The sequence below is a fragment of the Antedon bifida genome, chromosome 10 (assembly GCF_963402885.1).
Source record: "Antedon bifida chromosome 10, ecAntBifi1.1, whole genome shotgun sequence".
Classification (NCBI taxonomy): Eukaryota; Metazoa; Echinodermata; class Crinoidea; order Comatulida; family Antedonidae; genus Antedon; species Antedon bifida.
Genome location: NC_136235.1, coordinates 16,327,404 through 16,349,781, shown reverse-complemented (window position 1 = coordinate 16,349,781; position 22,378 = coordinate 16,327,404). Strand labels below are relative to the sequence as shown.

Below are 22,378 nucleotides of genomic sequence, written 5' to 3'. Positions count from 1 at the left end.
TTTTAATGTGTTTATTATACTTGGTAACAGATATAAAGAAGGACCAGTACACAACGCACTATTAGACTGCAATTTAGTTGTACTTTTCGCTATAAAATTCCTTAGAATTGTTACAACGCTTAGATATTATATCTAAGCGTAATTGTGATCTGTAGGCCTACGCTTGTGAAAAATATACTGGTATGTGTCATCTTATCATGATTAATTTGTGATAATATATTGTTTGGAAAACGGTACACACGCACTTGCCAGCAGAGAATGTATCCAAAAGGAGTGCGTATCCATACGCGAGTACAATAGCACAAATACATTAAACGATTACAACGTTGATCATGATAAAGAACAAGTTATGGAAGCCTACAAGCTGCAAATGAACAAATCAAGTTAGATCATGTCATGGGATACGCGGAGAAATCTAATAGTAGACCAGCGAGAAACCACAATTTGCGCCATGGACTCCACGAGGGTGGGGGATATCGGCGCTATATAAGTTTTCATTTATTATTATTAAGTATGAGTCCGCAAATGAAAACCTAATGAGTCATTAAAAATAAAAAGAAATCTATCAAAATACAGGAAGCGAATTCCAAAAACTATCGTCATCATAAAAGAAACAATTTCTTTTGTTAAGTGTTTATACAAAAGTATGGCCTTACCACATAAAGGATTGGTTTAAAAACTTAGATCATAGGCAGCGATGCATAACGCTTTGATAGTTGACAATAAAAATACACTATTTTAGAATAGGGAAACGTGAATGTTAATCACTGTCATAAGGGTATCTGTATCAGTTAAACTGGAAGTAAAAAACTAGCATACACAAGACTATTTAATAATATTTGAACATTAATAGACTAATAATAGAAGACTATAGAAGAATATATCTGTATGGCATTTGAAATGTAAACAAAGCTGTTACTGTATTGAACTATAATATTATATTTGATACTGCTGGACATTACATTTGATATTTCTACTCTGATACCATGATGTTCACTGACGGTTGTAAGTTTACATTTGTATCATCTATATTTCTTGTTTTGTTTAACTGTTGCTTAATTTCTGAAGCTGTTGTCACTATACAACCATTGAATATTGAGGTATTTGCTGGTGAAAATGCTGTATTTGAGTGCAATACTGATATGCTGAGTTCTAAATCCAAGTGGCAATGGTTTATTGGTACTGATGGGCACTTGATAGCTAATGAAGATGCGTTTGTAACAGATGGATATGACGTAATGATAATCAGCAATAGGAAAACCAGTATATTGACAATATTAAATACTACAATCAGTAGGAACAATGGAAGTATGTATTCTTGTCAATTTGGTTCATCGTCACCAAATAGTATTCTAACAGTTATTGAGGGTATGAGGTTAGACCAGAAGTATCCAAAATGTGAAACAGACATGACGTTGATAAACACCGAGAAAACAGCACAATTAACATGTAGGGCAAAAGGAGGGGATCCTAAGCCAGAACTGCAATGGTACAGAAACGGAGTCAAATTATCGGAAAGTCAAGATTTTTTAAATGATGAAACGTCATCATACTTAGAAGAGCTAACACGTGTACTGACTATTGATGACGAAAAGGCAGTATTTATGTGTAAAGCAGAAGGTCAAGCTGCTAGAGAAAACCAGTCATGTCAAGTACAGTTCAGAGTTCCTCCAGACGTTGAGGTAATATCTAACAAAACATCTTTTACTTCTGGAGATTCTCTAGAATTGACTTGTATAGCAATGACTCCATGGAGAATTATGGAATATATTTGGACTATCAATAATGACGAGTTAATGTCTACCTCAAAATATACATTCAGTCTAACAAATAACATGACAACGCTCGTCATTGATGATTTTGACGCTGATGCAGATGTAAAATGTGAAGTGATAACAGCAACTGGTTTAACAGGTACCGATTCGGTCACAATTACATTTTTAACTGTAAATGATGAATCAGATTGGTTACTTTTAGTGATAATATTGGTTGGAGGAGCAATATTCTTGTTACTTGTATTCATTATTGTTTTCATATTTGCAAAACGTCGTCAAAAACAAGGTAAAACATCGATAACCAAAACGAAACGTGCAACATTTCGAAATGACATGACAGATGGAATTGTACACATAGTACCGGTGCCTTTAGATAATCCGAACTTTATCGACGAGAGAGATTATGAGGTTAATATTGATAATCCAAATGTTTTGAGGATTAATTTTGAAGATAATATGTATGATGATAACATCGTTGATAATCATATGGATGATGACTATATGAATGATGATCATATCGATGGTAGTTTGGATATAAATGATGGCGGTAGATCATACGAAGAGAAGCCTGGTTTTGAAACTTACGCAAATGCAGAATCAGTTGCTAGTCTTGGAAGCTTTTGCAGTTTCAACAGTTTTGATCAAGATGATAACCGTCATAGTAGATATGTTGGTCATATGATCGACACTGGATCCGTAGATAGATTGACTGATTTTGACGATCTATACGCAAAACCAAACAAGAGTAGGAAAAGTAAACAGGACACAAACTCAGTTGATGGAATAGATAGACCTAATGTTGAAGAACTGTATACAAAACCGAATAAAAAGTACAGGCAATCAATACACCAATCGCTTGAAGACATTTTAAAACCAAGTACAGATAATAACAGAGCAGAATCATTTGATGATCTATACGCTAAGCCTAATAAAAAGCGTGCAAGTGGACAGCCTATACTTTTTAACGAGTTATACACTAAACATGATATCAAACCCAAGCCGATTAAGATTTCAGTATCTGACGATCAGAGTTCATCAAACGTAATTGAACATGATTTTACATATTCAAGTATTGCATAAATCGAATAATTTACATTCGGGATAAAAAACTTTTGGACAGTCTACAGCGCAGCTATGATTACCCATAAAGCTAACTTCTCATTTCATTGAACAGCTGAAGACGTCACTGTTCAAAACGGCAACGTCCTGTAATTTATACTTATCACTGTGTGAATAAAGTGAAGTGAAGTAATAATGTACAGTCCTGCCATAGATGTGATTTCAAGAATTGTCAAATGATAAGAAGTGTTATCTTTAAATTTATAATATATTTTATATTGCCTAAATATAATACTTGCTATTTAGCTTATAATCAGTAACACTAATTATATACAGTAATTAACAATTAGATATTTCAATACAAATTGTATACAATTTTCGCAAATTAATTATTAAATTTACCTGATCAATGTTGCACTGTGTGTAACATGTTCTGGGTAAATTAAGCCTAAATATATTAGCCGTAATTTCATTATAACAGTAAAACGCTTTGACAGATAATCAAAGAAGAATAACAATGTATCTATTTCGAGATAATTAATAAATATTAATTTAAAAGGTTAAATTTACAATTGTTTTTGTACACTTTTTATTCCAACACAATTAAGACCATGTAATTAGTAATTAGTTAGTTCCCACTAGGTATGGACGCAGCGCAAGTAACTTGACAATTCACGTTATGATTGGTGTTCGTGGGAACCAAGCTTACCCTTCACTAAAACCAAACTTTATAAAATGTGTGTTCTTTCCTATGCTTTTAATGCATTGTGAACAGCGTGGCTATGGTTATAGCTTTGCGATAGCTAAATTGCGTTTTTGAGTTTTAAAACATTTAGAAAGCCAATTAGTAATAACAAGTAAATGGAGTAAAACACTTAGGAAGCTAATCTGCAAGGACACCATAATGTATGTTTTATTTCCTGAAAGTGAACCTTTGTGAAATAACAAAACACATATTTGAAGTATTTACCTAAGTTTCGTAATAATTCAATAAGCATATACTCTATACTTAGTAAAACGTAAAGGGAATCGGAATTCGTACCCTATTCATACCCCATTTGTATTTACTTCCTCATAGTTGGATTAGTTACACTTGCTATGATATTTTGTTAATTGATAGTTTTTAGTCGCGTGCAAACGCGACTCTATAGCTCACTATGTCGGTCCGTACACTAACTCATATTCATAATTTTTCGTTATTTTGACAGTGGATAATTAATACTTGGAGGCAAATATAAATGTTTTTAAAAATTGTTCAACGGTTGTTAACATTTTCAGCAATTTCGGTCGGTCGGTCGGTAAAAACTAACTCATATTCATATTTGTTCGTTATTTTGACACACTGGATATTAATACTTTCAACAATTTTTGGTCGGTCGGTCGGTAGGTCGGTCGGTCAGTAAAAACTAACTCAAATTTGCGCACGCGACTGCAGCCATGTATATGGCCTTGTTATTAGTTACACTTGCTATGTTGTTTTGTTATATAGTTTTTATCTCAAAACGTATGGTTGAGTAACGTGGATACAATTATTACTACATACAAATTCAAAATATATATTATATAATATAAATGTAAATAAAACAAAATCACTAATGACTAATACTAAAAACTTGTATTATTTATAAAATTATTGAGAAAATGTTTGACTTTGTGTTTAAAGGCAAATGCAAATACTAAAGTATATTTCCTTATATTCGAATTAGTTCCACTTGTCTGTCTGATAATAGAATAACACAATTATTTACATATGATTGACGTTGAAATAAAATTATTCACTGATATCCTAATAATTATTCGTTAATTAAACACGTAGGCCCGAATGGCCGTTGCTGGTCTAAAACAACATAAGCTAAATTGTGCGCAATTTGTTCTACCTAAGCACAGAGCACACTGAAACTCGCAACGCAAGTGAAACATGTACAAGCGAAAGTTCGGGTAACCATCGTGTCGTGATTTGAAAAAAATCACTATGGTGCGGATGTTCTTGAGTTGATTCCCACAATAGGCCGTCGCAAGGACGTAAGCGCAACGCAAACGAGTTGGCCAATGACAAGGGGCATTGTATAGCGAGACAATTTGTACAAACTGAGGAGACTTCTTGGTTTAGCTGATATGGGTCTTTTCATAAATGAGAGTAATTGAAGGGTAATTTATTTTGAAATGAATTCCACTTTTAAGATGCTTTGTTATTATAACATCTGTGTCTCGCAAAATCACAAATAGTAGGTTATTCATCTGTATTGGGCCTGGTTTTCTTATATAGCAACGTCTCTCACATAATAAGTTTGCATAAGAATAATTTATGTTGTTGATGTTTCAGGTGTGGCATGCCTAACAAGAAAAGGGTGAGCAGCTTGAGTACTAACCCTTTAGACTGGTATAACGGGTGTTTTAATGTTTATTCTATAGGTAAATGAAACGGGGTATTTCCTTAAACTCGGATTAATTCCACTTGTTCAGATGCTTTGTGTCTGGCAAACAACAAATGATTCACAGTGACGTGGGTACTTCTAATAATAGGATAGTTCAAAGCGATTATTTACTTTTTAAATAACTTTTGACTTTCACATAATATTAGCCTTAGGCTAGTAATCGTCAATGCTTTAAGGAGTCATTTAAGGGTGAATTTTTGTCATACTTAATTTGAGTACGAACACAAACGACTTGCAATTTACCAACAAGCTTTTCGATTTGTTATAGTTTTTCATGAGGTATTAAAATGAAATGGGTATTTCCTTATACGCAGATTAGTTCCACTTGTTCAGAGGCTTTGTGTCTAGCAAAGAACAAACTAGTCACAGTGACGTGGGTACTTCTAATGGAAATATAGTTCAAAACTAATATTTGGCTTTATAGTCATAAAATAACGTTTGACTTTTACATACTACTGAATTAGGATAGGCTACTTAAATTATGGGGAGCCATAAGGTGAATTCTACACGTTTGTCTTTTTAGGTAAAATGTTTTCTTCGTGAGATGAATAAAAGGGTATTCTTATCATTCTGATCAGTATTACTTGTTAAGATACCTATTGTGTATCATTATACAACAATCAATGTATTATTCAAATTATGAGGAAGGACTGTTATAATTATTATATATAATAAATAATACTAAAGATGCAATACTAAATATACAGTTACTAAGATTCCTCTTTCGAATGATGATATGTGCCATTTTTAACCTAACAAAAGTGTTTAATTGTGCTATCTTTGATGCCATTATCTATTATTAGATCTAAGAGAAGGAGTTATGGTAGATTTCGGTATTACGTAATAATTGAAAAGAAAAACACAAAAAGAATTCTAAAAATGGAGGCAATTCTAAACACAATGAATATCAGGAATTCAAAACTATGTGAGATAGTTGCGACGCATTTGACGAGAATGTATACGCTGAACCGACAACACATAGTGTGCCAAAAAAACAGCCACATCTACGAAAACACTATTATAATGTAACGTGGTATTATATTATTGTTATAAATGTCTACCTTAATTAAAGAACGATAAAGTCACTGAAGTGAAGACACGAATGGTGACATTCTTCCATAATAGAGTTTTCAGTTATTCTTATTATGACATTTATGTTTATCAAATTTATTCTGGGTTTCCGATGAAAAAAATCGTAAAGAGAAAACATGCTGTCAGATAATGTCATACCTATATGATAAATTAATATTACGAACAAAATCAGAAAGCCCACTGGTGGCGCTCGTACTGTAAAGGCTAACGAAACGAAGTTTGATGCAAGTCACTTCCGTGTGTTTTTATTTGTAATTTGGTTTACAATTTGATCTCTTAAAGGAATAACTACAAACGAGATATTAAGATTGAGTCTAGTCCGGCGTAGAAGTAAGCGCTATATAATATATTTTCACCGTACAAAGAAAAATAAAAAGAGATGCCATTGTGAAGTCATAATTTAGACTAATAAATATTTTAATTTTCTTTTAAACAAACCTAGAGTTATATACTTTATATAATATTAAGGATATGCTGTATGTAATTATATTGTAATTAAGATAGATGTATCAAATTATAAAATAGCTGGAAAATATGTTGATTTTTATAAGAATCAACAGTCTGTATGTAAAAAAGAAATAAAAGGTTATTTTAACAAACATGTATATTCTCGATGTAAGAAATAAGAAGTTGGTGTAATATATCCACGAAAGAGAAAAAAACAGTTTTGCACGAATTACACGAAGAAGTGAGATTAATTAATAATATTTGTGCCTTATTATTAAACAAATATTTGAAACTCTTTATATAATATTGTGCTAGTGTAATTTACAGTATGAACATGTACGCATGCTCAATAAATATTTAGGCCTATTGTTGACTTTCAATTATACCCAGTACAGTATATCCCAAAATCATCCATTTCAGTTGTATCCACACATACTGCAGTTGTATTTGCCCAGTACCATAGGAATATTTGATAATACAGCATCTCATTGGTATCACATGTGGTGCTTGTATCATGTACGGTTGTGCTAAAGGTTATGATATATTAAGATACTATGTAAAACACATGGGATATTGTATTACCTAATGGCACTGGAGAAATCTAGATACTATTTCGCGAATTGGGTGCACCGACAATTGACGTACAATCAAATATAATTTAGTGTGAACCAAAAATAATGCTTGAGCGTCACTTGATGAACAGTGACTTATCACCATGGTAATGCATTACATTAAATAGTTATTGATTTCTGCTATACGCCTACCTATAATTTATATATGTAATGAGAATAATATTGTGCTTCCTTAATAATTAAGGAGTAGATGACAGCACGAATAAGAAATCACTAAAGACACAGTACTCATCACATAACTTATAATAATAACACTGAATTTAGGTGTACTCCTCCTTTGAGAGACACTATCCTTTCCCATCAAACAAAGGAGGATAAATCATGTTTTGAAATACGGTAACCCTAATGAGTGTACGCCCCTGTTGGTAGAGGGGAGAAAGGCGGAAATACTGGCGTATTAAAGTATAACATGATTGGAATTGTACTAGGAAAAGTTACTAGGCCTACATTTGAACTGTCTGGGGAGGAATGGCGGTTGATGAGGATAGGGAGACACTGGCGTACTGAGAAGACTAAATTAAAATTAAATTTGAAACCCGCCCTGGGGCGGGTATAATTACTAGTAGGCCTATATTATATAAGAACACCCGAACCGAAAAATTGGAACAACAATTGGCAGGAAATAAGAATAAAAATAACAACATACAGCATGCAACCAACAGAATCTCTCTGTTTCGAATAGCTACTGCATTGCCAGCTCACTACACAAACTAAATCATAATCACAGGTATGTATGTTTCGTTTTCTAAACCAATACCTTAGACAAAGGAAGTATTAATAATAAATGAAGGAAATCCTGTATGGTTGAAAATATTCCCTGACGTGTATAGTTTCAAATGTTGAGTATCCTAGCTTTTTTATAAGGAACTAATGGTAGTTAGTAGGCCCCACTTCTATATCAGAAGGCTAGGAAGAAACTTACATAAGTAGAAAAATAGCAATACTACTCTATTGAACACTGAAATATCTTGAGGTTAAGTTGAGTGAGTTGTTTTGATATTGTTAATAATAATAATACTGATTTATAACGTGCACTTCTCCGCCAAACGGGCACATGGTCAATAGACTTTTTGAACGCTTGCATTTTCTAGAAGCTTAAAGATGTATTGTCCCCCTGAAAAAAATATTTTTAGAATTTTTTTTATTGAATATGCCATTTTAATGTCACATGAAAGTTATGCACTTTGATTAAAAATTGGATGAAAAAAAAATTTACCTGAGAAAATCGTAATTTAAAATAAAAAATGATCAACCGGAAGTCGGTTGGCTGGCAGCCAATTTAACTCTTGCCCTGAATTAGCTTATGACTTATTATGCATATTGTATGATTCCTGTGCGTGCATGTGACCTCTCCATCATCACAACAAAAATACGATGTGATATTATAGTGAGACAACGATGTGGGAAATTTCTGTAATTATACAATATTAAAAGGCTAGGCCATAGCAGATTGGTAAGTAAGAACTGCAGTTTCTATAGTGCATGAAGCCTAGCCCAAGCCTAGTAAGTTAGATTACTGGATTCCCTTACTACTACTACCACCAGACTAGGCCTATAGTAGTAGTACTAGTGGTATGCCTGAGTAAGTAGGCCTATCTAATACTAGTAATACTGATAGAATACAGCTTGTAAGCATTTTATTGCCAACCGAGCTTTAAATAACAGGGTTAGGCCTACAACATTAAATTAACAATATGAGCAAGTAGTGAAAAATGGTGAAGAAATCAACACAAAAAGTATGTGGTAGCACAATATTCACAATATTTATTTGAACGTTTCTTACTATTAAATAAATGACACTTAAAAATAGATGAACAATCCTAGACGACGAGCTATTGCTGTAATGCCACAATCAACACATCAATTGATAGTTGAAGATAAATTGTCAAGATAATAATAATGCAGACTCAATGAAATATACTACTACTAGTAAATAACTCATTTTTTATTGTACTGTAAATCTTCACACATTAACATTATTAAGATTATATCACGTAGTAGTATTTTGTTATTTATTTAATGCTGTTTCTATGTTTATACAAATATTATTGTTTTTATTATGAAAAGTATACAACACTTAAAAAACTATACAACAGCAAACATATTTGCCTAATGCAGGATAGTCATCCAATATTTTTCTCATGTACTGCCAGTCGCCTTTATGCAGTATGGATGGGTGTAACCTCTGTTCCAGTCTTCATTAACATTTAAAAACAATGATGTATTAAATACAAAAGTTAAATAGAAAAGTTTAATATTTCACAATTTATTGCATACATATAATTATTAATAGTCATTCCTTTATTAGTATCTCATATTCTTAATATTGGTGCATCTCCTCCCTCAAGGCCTAGTCTAATTACTAGTGTTTTCGTTTTGGTTGCTATCAACAACAATCTATTCTATCCTTAACTTCTTTGGTACTGTACCCTGATCATTTTCCAAATGTTTGTTTTTTGTCATCAGTTAGTCTGTTAATGTTATACTTTAAAATTAATCTCCAGATGTATTATCATATGTCAATGGTACAACCACATAGTAGGCCTATTTCCTGTTATTTTCTAGCTAGGCCTCTAAGTTAGTGGGTTCTCTTTCTGACTCGATTATCTGCCTGCCTACAGCTAGTAAACTACAACTAGGCCTAGCTAGGCCTATCATAGAACATAACCCTGATAGCTAAGCCTATACCTAGTATAAGCCAAAAACGTCTAGTTTGCGATATATAACTATTTTAAGAATGTGTCATTCATCTAAAATAAAATTCTACTCACCGGCAAATAAGCTTTTTACATCATACGATCATGGAATTGTTTGTCGCACATGCTTGTTTGGCGGTGATGAAGACAACTCCTCTGTTTGGATGCTCATTAACATATCATGCATATTTATGAGTTGTTAGCTAACCGTCATATTTTAGAAAATTCTGAGCTGATGAGTTCGGAAAAATGATAAACTTATTTGATTTTTTGTAAGCGAAATCTATATTTTTTCGGATTTTTTTTCGGCGAAAGTGAATAACTTTATTATAACTACAAAATGGTCTATTCAAAATTTGATTTTATTTCATCTTCATTTTTCATGTTTTGGAGGACAATACAATTTTAAGATTAATGCGCAATACAATTTGAGAATTTAAAATGAGAAGCATTATGGTTTTCTTAAAATCTTATTTGCAATATAATGTGATTTTATTGGGCAGATTTTAATTGCCAACACCAATATTTTGATCATTAGGAGCAGCAGTGGAAACCGAGCCCTACAACTTGGCTATCACATAAAAATATATCTTTTAATATTCAGATTATAAGCTTACAGTAGGCGTATACGTGTAATTTTCCAGTAGCGAGGATAATAATAATGAAACGAGCAGAGGTCGAAGCGTTTGTAGAACAAATCTCGGAATCAATTGGTGATTTTAAGAATTACTTGCCGAAGCTAATAAAAACAGTGACTGAATTTGAAGAAGAGGAAGAGGAAGACGAAAATGAGCGGAATATGCAAGTATTAACGGATGTGATTGAGAAAGTGATTTCTGCTGCTGAAAAAAGGTTCGTGATACGACATATTATTATATTACTACAGCATCATTTGAAGGGTTTATAAGAGATTATAGATCTTAGTTCATACATAGATGATTTTATAACATAAAAATAAAATGTACATATTTGTCTGAATGGCGTAGCAAAAAATCTTATCTTAAAATTTGTTTGGATACAGCAAGGGTAAACAGTCAAATGCATTCGCCGGACTTGCAGTTGCCATGGCAGAAAAGAAGAAATCCCAGTATTATCATCTTCTTGAACGCTTATTTAGGGACCGGAACATCGTAAATTGGAAAGTAAAAATTATTCTTTTAATTAAAAATGTTATTTATTTTAAATTAATTACTAATGTATGCTTGATTCCATTTCATTCTTTAGCAAATTTAGACCTATTTAGTAGTATAACATTGTTGTACAAAACTTATTTGTAGGTTATTTAGAAAAAACAATGCCATATACATGGTTGTAGTCGCGTGCTCAAATGTGAGTTAGTGTTTACCGACCAACCGACCGACATAGTGAGCTGTAGAGTCACGTTTTTGCATGCGACTAAAAATGTTCCTGAATTATCTATTTTATTTACTTAAGAATCAATCAACAGAAGCCATACAAATAATCGAGACATTCATGGAATCGCCACCAATCAAAATGACAGAACGTGATGAAAGTTTCTATGGCACTGACGAACCAGAAAGATATGAAATGTCGAGCCGAATCGAAGACTGCACAGAAGTAATGGTAGAAGCGTTCATGTAAGTAGGGAAAGTTCTTACTTTGGAAATGTTCCGAGTTACCTCTCTGTCCGTCTTTGCTTTCCTACATATTCAGTATTATATTTCTTCTTCAGAACTTAGCAATTCATTGCAGGATATATCTATTTTCAGCCATTATTTCTCCCTTTTGCAATTCTCTACCAGTTGTTTTCATATTTCCTCAGACCATCTCTCCATCTCATTTTGGTTTGCCTCTTTTCCTTTTCTCTACCCTTGTCCATTAAATTATCATGGAGTCTTGCAACGTGGCCTGCCCATTTTCACTTACAGGTATATTTAGCAATTGTTTAGAGCAAATTTTTATCTTTCCATTATTACATGAATGGTACCTTGTTCATTATTATTCCGCCAAGCTTTCTCCGTTCCAAAACTCAATAAGTCTCCACGTCAATCAAATCTATTAATCGTCATTTATTATTATATACATATTAACAGACGAGATAAGTTAACAAAAAAAGTTCAAATCCCACTTCTACGACTATTGATAAATTCTCTGAAGAAATCTGAGATTGTCCATCTTATGATTGCCAAAGGATTGTTAGATGACTGGGATTTTAATGTTGAAGTAAGTTGTTCGTTTAATTAATTTTAGTAAGAAGATTTAAAGACGCAACACATAAAAAAGGATAAAATCAAACTTTTGATTTTTAAGAAATGTTTTTAAGAAATGGTCTAATTTATTTTTGTAAAAAAATACATGAACAAAAAAAGAAAAAATAAACGGTTATGTTTTAATGTGGTTGACTCAGGTAAATATTTGTTTACAAAACAAATTTTCGGTCAAAATAAACTGTGGTGACATTAAAATGGCCTATTAAAAATTAAAAAAACTAACCCTACTTGTGCACGTGAAGTTATCAATCCGAAAATTATGGCGGTAGTATACTATCATCGTGTGCAAGGTTCAACATATTTGGAAGTTTGTTGGGTTGTAATTTACATAAAATGTTTAATCATGCACTAATTATACATGTTTATTCATTATAGGACGGTGACACTAAAACTCTGATACCCGAGTTACTAAGGACTGTTGATGAGTGGACGAGAAAGTTTGACGAGAAATTGTCGAGCGACGAACATCCATTTGAAGAAAACTTTGCAACAAATTCGTTGACAATTGCATTCAACTCTAACTGGTAAGATACCGACATCTGTTTTAAAAACATTTTGACCTTTTTTAAAATGTTTAAAACTCCAACAATATTTAACAAATTAAGTATTTTACCTATAAGTTTCTCCTAGAATAAAATGTAGACGTGTATCTATACCGATCCACGGTTTACATTGCAGGTACTGTAGTACAACATAACAAAAGATAGCCTACTGTTCGCGTGCTTTTAATAGGACGGATGAAATTAGCTGGTCACGGATGAAGTGAATAACTGAAATAAATTTAATGGCGTAAGCCTATAATCATAATTATGTTAATTCCATTTTTTAGCCCTCCCAAGTTATACATTAACCATGTTATATCAATATGGAATAACACATTGACGAAAGAGTTAGACGGTCAGCCAATGACTGGATGGGGGTTAATTGCCTGTAGCATACTAGGTAATTTCATCGTTGCAAAGGTAAATATTTACTTTTACATTTGCTTGCTCCCGGTTTATTATTCAAGCATCATTTGAGCTAGCGCATTTTTCTAAGCGTTTTTATTTTATATTTATAGGCTACTAAGATTGATATGACTGATTTAGTTCCTGGTGTAATGAGGCTAATACGGACAGATATCGAGGTATTGAGAACACTTTCATCTGGCGTTATAGCCTCCATGTATCAAAAGATTGACGCACTCGTGCCTTGCGCAGAAGAAGTTGTTGAGGTTTTTCTAGACTGCGAAGACATGTTTTTTATGGGAAGTATGTGCTCAGATTTCATAGATTTGTTATCATATAGAGGTGCATACCTGATGACGACAGCTAAAACAATAATAATTTGTTTCCTTTCTTGTTAAATTATATAATAATTACTATTTCTATACACATTAGTTGTATAATACAAAGAATTTAAAATAATTTTTAATGACGTAATTAATTTAATTACAGCATATGACAATGTACTAGTCTCCAACTATTTATGAACCTTAATCACATAATTGTGAAAAACAATTGTTTTATTAGTGTCATTAAAGCCATTGTATGCTAAATGTCCTGAGAAAATTATGAGTAAAGTGGATTTAATCTTGAGAAAGTTACCAGACATGGAAGATGCAAAGAAAACATACGTTTACCTATTATTGGATGATATTTCGAAAACTTCCCCCCAGGTAAGAAATAACCTCAAACGACAAACAAGAAATTAATAATAAAAAAAAAGTTTAACAATTCATAATAAAAATAAAAATCAATCAAACGAATTTTGTAAAAGCGTTTCGAACACTGTAAAAGTAAATCCCCAAAATAATAATAATTGTTATTTATTAATATATAAGATATTAATGTTCACCATCATGATTCTAAATCATACTCTCGAATGGTTTAACATATTTTCTTTCAATGAGGAAAACAGAATAAGGTATCGAATACTTATTAGCCTACAAATGAATATATTAATAACCTCCATAGTCTAGTAATAAATAGAAAAACAAAAAAAAACAACTATCAAATTTTTTTCTAATACAGACACTTGCACCACACATTGAAACCTTAATGGAGGACATTGATGAGCCGGGTATTCAACACCACTTACTCATGGTTCTTGGCGAAATTTCTGTAAAATACCCAGAGAAATTTGTAAATCACGTTGAAAGTCTTACAAGGGTATTACAATCACAGCCAATGGTGTTGTATCACGTAGATAAAATTATTGCAAGTGTTGGAACCATTAATAAGGTAGGAATAATTATCAGAAGTTAAACTCTAAATTCGTATTGCTATTCACTCATTCCACAGAAGACAATATCTGTTAATTACATCGTAATACAGATTATAGACAAATATAAAAAATAAAATAGATGTAGACCTTGGCTATAATTTACATAGACCTACTATTATACATTTTTTTCTAGGAATGGGCAATCAAAATCCTAAATATTTTAGCTGATCAACTTCAGACAGTACAAGCATTATATCAGTCAATTGTTTTATTGGAGATGAAAAGGATAGGGAAAAAGTTTCCTGAATCTTTAACAACACACAGAGCTAAGATAGAGGCGATGAAGAACAGCCCACAGATGGGGATAGGAGACCTGGTGGTTTCACTCATAGATTTTATGGAAGGAAGAAGGTAAGTGATTGGAAAAAGACGTAAATTAAAAGACTGTTAGTATCCCCATTTTACACTTTCTCTGGGAAAAAATTAGAAACAAGTGTTTCTCAACTGATTTGTGTCATATGGGGTCTATATATCCACCAAAAAAAAGTTCCAGCTCATCTGGCCTGGGGAAAGCCGCCATTTTGGATTTTCAAAATGGCCGCCATAAAATACAGGTTTTTGCTCGTATCTCTTCTTCTACATCATGCATGGAAATGATTTTGGTGGCAAAGTGTATGTTTTGAGGGTCAAGGAATCTAAATAAAGCATTTTGAAGTTCACTCAATAACCGCCATCTTGTTTTTCAAAATGGCCGCCTTAAAATACAGATTTGTGCTTATCTCAGCTTCTACATCATGTACAGTATAGACATGATTTTGGTGGCAAAATGTAGGTTTTGACGGTCAAGGAATCCAAATACAGCATTAATTTAAAGTTCACCTAATGGCTGCTATAAAATTTACAGATTTTGTCTCATATCTCAGCTTCTACATCATATGAACGTAATTTTGGTAGAAAAGTATATGTTTTGAAGGTCAAGGAATTCAAATATAGTAATTTAAAGTTCACCTAATGCCCGCCATTTTGTTTTTCAAAATGGCTGCCATAAATTTACCAATTTGTCCTCGTACCTCAGCTTCTACATCGTGCATAGAAGTGATTTTGGTGGCAATGTTTATGTTTTGAGGGTCAAGAAATCTAAATACAGCTTTTTGAAGTTCACTCAATGGCCACCATTTTGATTGTCAAAATGGCCACCATAAGCTACAGGTTTTTGCTAATTTATGAGCTACTATGATTATGATTTTGCTAAGCCTATGTTTTGAAGGTTACAGAATAAAAACAAAATTCAGCTTTTGAAATACAGTTGGAAAGTGATGACGAGAATAAGTCAATATGTTGGTGATAATATATGGGAACCACAATGATTATGACCCCAGGAGATACTGTACACAAGAAGATATCAGCGATGTACTGTAACTATATCATTCGCGTGAAGAACCTAAAAATAAAATATTCTAAAAAAGTTTGTTAGACGACATTTTAAGATATTTTCCAAATCCTAAAGAGAAGCATGGCCAACTTTAGTTAAGCATATTCCAATCAGATACATTATAGATAAGTAAAGCAATTTAAAGCAACATATCTTATGTGACTGAATGGATGGTTACCTAAAACACTGTGGACTAACACTACTTCACCATAATTTATGCATGTAGGTATAATGCGATAACTGGACAAATCGACGATAGTTTATGCCGATCATTCTTTTTTATCCAATTAACATGTCAACAGTTTATACAATGGTACAGCCACTCTGAAAACGTATATCTAGCTGCTCATCTACCAGTCATAATAATCAGACACGGAGGAGTTTATCTTTTCAGGAGCTTTCTTGGTTATATTAGACATACTGGTGGGTTGAGGTTTTGAAGTTGTGCATAACCTACTTTAAAGAGAGCTGTATATTCTAAAGCTCTTAGAAGATGCAGCTATGTATCATATAATGATGACACGAGATGAGGATGTACCATTTTGTCTCCAGATATAGACACAGTATAGGACAATTGACCATGATGGCCAATATGCCTGAACGACAAATTTCCATATACATACAATACAAGATGTTCCAAAAGAATGGATATCATGCAACGTGTTATAATGGTGAAGAATCAGTTTTCAGACATGAGCACAATAGAGAAAACCTTATGTATCTTGAAATTTGTCTTTCAGCATTTCCAGATATCGCCTTCCACTTTTGGCATTTTGGCCATGACCAGCTGCTGCAAATATGAAAGCATACTGTAAATGCTATATCTGAACCTGGAGCTCCCAATTGCACAATCATGCCTAAAAAGTTATACCATCTAATGATACAGCCACAGCTTAAATGTTCTTGATATCTTTTTGACTTTCCCAGAAAGCTCTTAAGAATCTTTCGAGTTTGACGACAAATGGCAGTTTTCTTTCTCTAACTATTTGCATTACTTTACGTCACATTGTGATAATGAGGATTGTGATAGCGATAGATCTCAGAGACTAGACAAAGGGGATTGTACATAAATGTTGTTATTATTATATGTTGTGCCAGTTTGATAGGGAATTTTAAAACTATTACTGTATTTAACAAACTGTATGCAAAAAAAAGCAACATCTAAAGCCATTGGAGCAGTAGCCTTCAACTATGAAGTTTGGTCCTAAATGGAATAAGAAGATCTGATCACTTTCCGACTCTGTATTTTAGAATGCTGATTTTTTATTCTGTAACAATCAAAACATAGACTTAGTGATCAAAATCATGTCTTCATTATTTATATGATCTACGAAATTAGCAAAATCTGTATTTTATGGCGGCCATTTAAAAAAAAACAAAATGGTGGCCATTAAGTGAACTTCAAAAAAATGCTGTAATTGAAATCCTTGACCCTCAAAATATATACATTGCCACCAAAATCACTTCCAAACATTATGTGGAAGCCGAGATAAGAGCAAAAATCTGTATTTTTATGGTGGCCATTTTGAAAAACAAAATGGCGGCCATTGAGTGAATTACGAAAATGCTGTTTTTCGATTTCTTGACACTCACAACTACACTTTGTCACTAAAATCACGTTCATACACGATGTAGAAGTTGAGATGAGTACAAATCTGTATTTTATGGCGGCCATTTTGAAAAACAAGATGGCGGACATTCAGTAACCTTCAAAATGCTGTATTTGGATTCATTGACCCTCAAAACATATACTTTGCCACCAAAATCATATCCATACATGATGTGGAAGCGGCCATTTTAAAAATCCAAAATGGCGGCTTTCCCCAGGCCAGATGAGCTGGAACTTTTTTTTGGTGGATATATAGAACCTATATAACTCAAATCAGTTGAGAAACACTTGTTTCTAATTTTTTCCCAGATTGGCCCTTTTTAGACTTAAAATAGGGATACTATGTGGGCGGCTAGCTGGCATAAAATATTACTTATTTATAGAGAAAATATTACAGACTATCTATATTGTATTCTGTAACTCTTCTGAAAATGTCACTAAACGTTGATGATACAAGCACAAATACAATAACCTTACTCTTTCTTGTTAAAACAGCTGTACACAAAATACTGTATTCATGTCTGTATTTTCTATAGTCTAGAGGTTTTACATGAGGAAATTATAGACCAGCGAGAGGACATCGAAGTCCTAGACACACGGGTGACAGCCACGGAAAGTAATGTTGCAGAAGTTACAGAGAAAGTTGAGGAACAAGGAATGGAAATAACGGCGGTAAAAACAGACGTCGCAGAACAAGGAAAAGCGTTGGAAGAGTTAGAAGAGGTTGTTGATGAAACCGTTGTAAAAGTTGATGAGATAGATCATAAGGTAAAGCAGTTTTGTAATTACTCAGTAGTAACGTATACTTTTTATTTGGTCCATACTGCTAATCTGTATTGTTTTTAGACGATTACGAACGCGCCTAAATGGTCACGTGATGTATCAAAACTGCTAAATCCAGAAGCTGATTATGATTGGAGATTTTTGGCGATACGTCTCGGCTATTCGGTCGAAGACATTCGGAACTGGGCGCTGTCACCTGACCCGACTATGGCGATTCTTGCCGAATGGTACACGACTCATAAAAGTAGCGATGCAACATATGCAATATTGACAGCGTTAGAAGATATGGGACAAACAGAGGCTGTAAAGATAGTTGAAGAATCTTTAGAACAAGCAGGTAGGCCTAATCAAGAACACACACATAACATAAATGTGATGTGACCAATACTATTTTAACGTTATCCAATTTGTTACTAACCATTAATATACTTTATGATTTTTAACAATCATATCACTAATTTAGATTTTTATTGAAATCGATAGATGCAATGGTTCCGAAATTAGGACCCGAAATATTAGAGAACCCGCCTAAAGTATTCATTAGTTACCAATGGGATCATCAACCAGAGGTGAAGGCTATAAGAGATCATCTTGAGATGGCAGGGTTTGCTTGCTGGATAGACATTGGTCAGATGGGAGGTGGAGATAATTTATATGCAAAGATCAACGAAGGAATGAGAGCTGCTAAAGTTGTTCTGTGTATGACAACTGAGAAGTATTCGAAATCAGAAAACTGCAACAAAGAGGTAAAAAGAAATATACTGATTAACTAGGATATATATCTACGACGCTTTCAACAAATTATAGAATCATTACTAATATCGTAACTTTAAATACTAAATACTTTATTACGTTTATCCTTATTACAGGTGAACTTGGCCAACCTGCTCAACAAGCCAATCATACCGATCCTTATTGAGCGTACAGCCTGGCCTCCAGAAGGACCAATGAGCATGCTTTTTGCACAGCTTCTTTACATCCAATTTTTCACTGATAAGGATTACGTCAGAGGAGAGAAATTTTGGATGGATGCCAAGTTCGCAGAGTTATTGGCGCAAGTTAGTTATTATGCTTCCCCTGATCCAGATAAAATAACCGACGGTAGGTAATTTTACTCGAAACTTTGTTTTGGAAACAATGAAAACATTGTCTCACTATCGCTATGCTACTGCAGATACTTTTTAATGAATGTTCGTTTTTCATCAAAAACTGTATTGAATAACCGATTCAATTATTTTTCTAGAATACAAAAGTTGGGTACCAACAGTTGAAACACCTGACAAAGAAATAAGGAAAGCCAAGAAAGATGAACAAGGTGGTGAAACAAACGTTGTAGCTTCTCAACTGGTACGTAGGTCTCACGTAAATTACACAATAAACCTAACTGTATTGTATTTTATATTATTATTGTGTTTTAATATAAATGTGTAGCCCTTTTTTATTTCAAGTGATTTTCAATGTAATATTGATTATGTTTTAATAATATATGAAATCCGCAATATTCAGAATGTCTGTATATATATTGTATGTAGGTCATAAGTAAATGTTTTTAATAATTGTAATTTTTTTTTTATTCATTTTTAAATATACTATGTCATTAAAAAAAAACACGTTTTAACAATAATCACAAATATGTACGCGTCACTTGCATGTGACAAGAAAAAAAGAGAGAGAATATACATATTATATGCCTTATTATAGTGAACTTGTATAGGCCTATATTTAAATAATTTGTACTGCAAACTGAAATAAAAGTGGGACGAGCCCATAAAAGAAAATAAACCTAACTTCACTGAAGCAATTGTTTTAAGGTAGTTTAGTCGCCTTAACAAATGAAAATCATTTATAGGGTATTGTATTTTTTATCAGGAATACCATATTTTTCTCCTCACCTCGGACAAACCCGCTGTGGACTGGTTCTCTTAAACATATAAATAAATAGGAATAAATGGATTAGTGATTTTTAGCCTATATTTTTAAATACTGAAAGGTTCATAAACAAACTCTTTTCCAAATATTAGTTCTCTTCTTTACTTAGAAAGCGGAAATCGAACCAGAGGTCTTTATATCATACCAATGGGATCATCAACCGCAGGTAAAGGTTTTGTACCAACGACTGACCAGTCTTGGTTATTCGTGTTGGTTGGATATCAAACAAATGGGCGGTGGAGATCCATTATATAGTAAAATTGACAAAGGTCTTCGCAAAGCTAAGGTAATCCAATTTTTATTTACGTTAATTTTTTGATATGCAGATAGGTTACCTCACAAAATTAACTTTGAAGAGTACAACTCAGTTTTAATTTTAATTACTAGAATAGAACAAATTAGAAAAATCAGTAAATCTATGTGTTAAAAAGACAAAACTGGGATTGGATGTGGGTGGTTGTTGATTTTGTATGCGTACTATTTTAGCAATATATATTTAGAGATAAAGATAAATAATGCACATCTTTAAAACAAAGATGTTAAAGGCAAATTTCTCTATTTTAAACATTCTGATACGTATTAATGTATTGAAAATTATAGGTTGTAATTTCCTGCGTTACACCGAAGTATTCATTGTCAGCCAACTGCCGTCGTGAAGTCAGTCTATCAGATGCTCTCCGTCGACCAATCATTCCAATCCTTCTCCAGCAGATGGCGTGGCCACCAGAAGGTCCAATGAGCATGACATTTACGCAACTTCTCTACATAGACTTCACCAAGGAGTCAAGTCAGGAAAGTTTTGCTGACGAGAAATTTGACGAACTTATTGCAAAAATTAGCGAGCATTCACAGCCTTTAAAAGGAGGTGACACTCCTGCAAAACCATCTGAACCGGAATCAGTTTCTGGTGAGCCGAAACCTGAAGAATCAAAGTCAAAAGATCCAAAACCCGATCAGGTACAGACTCCTACAGAAACTCCGTCTGAACCAAAAAAGCAGCAACCTAAACGATCTAAAAGATGCTGTGTTTCATAACTTCTTTTCGAATGACATCTTCCGGTGATTTTATAATAATTCAGTGTGTGCTGGGTGGTAACCGGGTAATGCTGTAATTTTCTTCTTCATCTACATTTATAGTGCATAATTGTATTCATAAAAAACCTTTCCCAATTTCTCCTATTTACATCAGTTAACATGCTCGAGAGTTGTACTGTACAGTATTATAGAGATAGATATTATACATTGAAGTTGTACTGAATTCCATTGCTGGTAAATTGTAATATAGGCATATGAAATCATTATAAGGACATGTTGAATGGGATTTTTTTTTCTACAATTACAGATGTGTTTTTGTATATAATATCTTAGATAGTGTAAAGAGTTATTAATATTGTTGTTCATTGATCACAAACAAATGATGGATGTATCTTTAAAATAAAAATACATTAGAATAATGAGAGCAAAACAAACAATATCGGGAGTGATGCCAGTCACTAAGTTTTGCTTTTAATTTGCCAATTACAATTTTAACAATTACTTCAATATGTAGAATGTTCCAAAATCTTAATTATTTTGATATATAAATATTGTTTTGGTTTTATATTCTTGGAATAACTTTACAATTAATATTGTACATTTTAATATTTTCACTCTCTAATTGGCCTTAATCTGTATTTCAATGACTGAATTATATTTTGATTTAAATAAAAGGTTGAATTTTTAATTAAAGAAAGCTTCCCGTCGTACACTATTAATACATTATACATTATTTATTCGTTATATTATATATTTTAGTATATGCATTGCTATGTAGTATGTATATAAAGCAACCAACTGTCCGTTGGGCCTCCTAATTATATTATCAACACAATAATTTATCATCTTGTCTACCTAATTTTATTTTTATTTTTGTTAATAAAAAAATTGCAATCAGTCCTCCAACCTACATGTTGGTAAACATGGAATTACAATATTTTTCACTCAAAGAAAAAAGATAAATATATTAGTTAAACTAATTAATCAGTAATTACAAAAATGGTTTTGAACGCGATTT

The 22,378-nt window shown here is 32.8% G+C and overlaps 1 protein-coding gene across 1 annotated transcript; it reads left to right on the top strand.

Moving 5' to 3' along the window:
- The first annotated feature begins 8,772 nt into the window (after positions 1 to 8,772).
- On the top strand, positions 8,773 to 22,266 carry LOC144854851 (uncharacterized). The gene is made up of 18 exons (XM_078712848.1): positions 8,773 to 8,893; positions 10,741 to 10,988; positions 11,158 to 11,278; positions 11,571 to 11,734; positions 12,191 to 12,320; positions 12,743 to 12,891; positions 13,197 to 13,329; positions 13,428 to 13,617; positions 13,879 to 14,024; positions 14,380 to 14,589; positions 14,766 to 14,983; positions 18,150 to 18,381; positions 18,460 to 18,733; positions 18,880 to 19,142; positions 19,266 to 19,497; positions 19,640 to 19,743; positions 20,435 to 20,611; positions 20,926 to 22,266. Exons 2-18 carry the CDS (start codon positions 10,798 to 10,800, stop codon positions 21,358 to 21,360), a joined length of 3,369 nt encoding a protein of 1,122 aa, XP_078568974.1. The 5' UTR covers positions 8,773 to 8,893; positions 10,741 to 10,797; the 3' UTR covers positions 21,361 to 22,266.
- Positions 22,267 to 22,378: the final 112 nt, after the last annotated feature.

Bases quoted from the DNA above. Each gene is read 5' to 3' on its own strand.
- LOC144854851 (XM_078712848.1), top strand. From the start codon at position 10,798: ATGAAACGAGCAGAGGTCGAAGCGTTTGTAGAACAAATCTCGGAATCA. The intron at 11,735-12,190 runs GTAAGTAGGGAA...ACATATTAACAG, and splicing joins GTAATGGTAGAAGCGTTCAT to ACGAGATAAGTTAACAAAAA. The intron at 12,892-13,196 runs GTAAGATACCGA...TCCATTTTTTAG, and splicing joins ATTGCATTCAACTCTAACTG to CCCTCCCAAGTTATACATTA.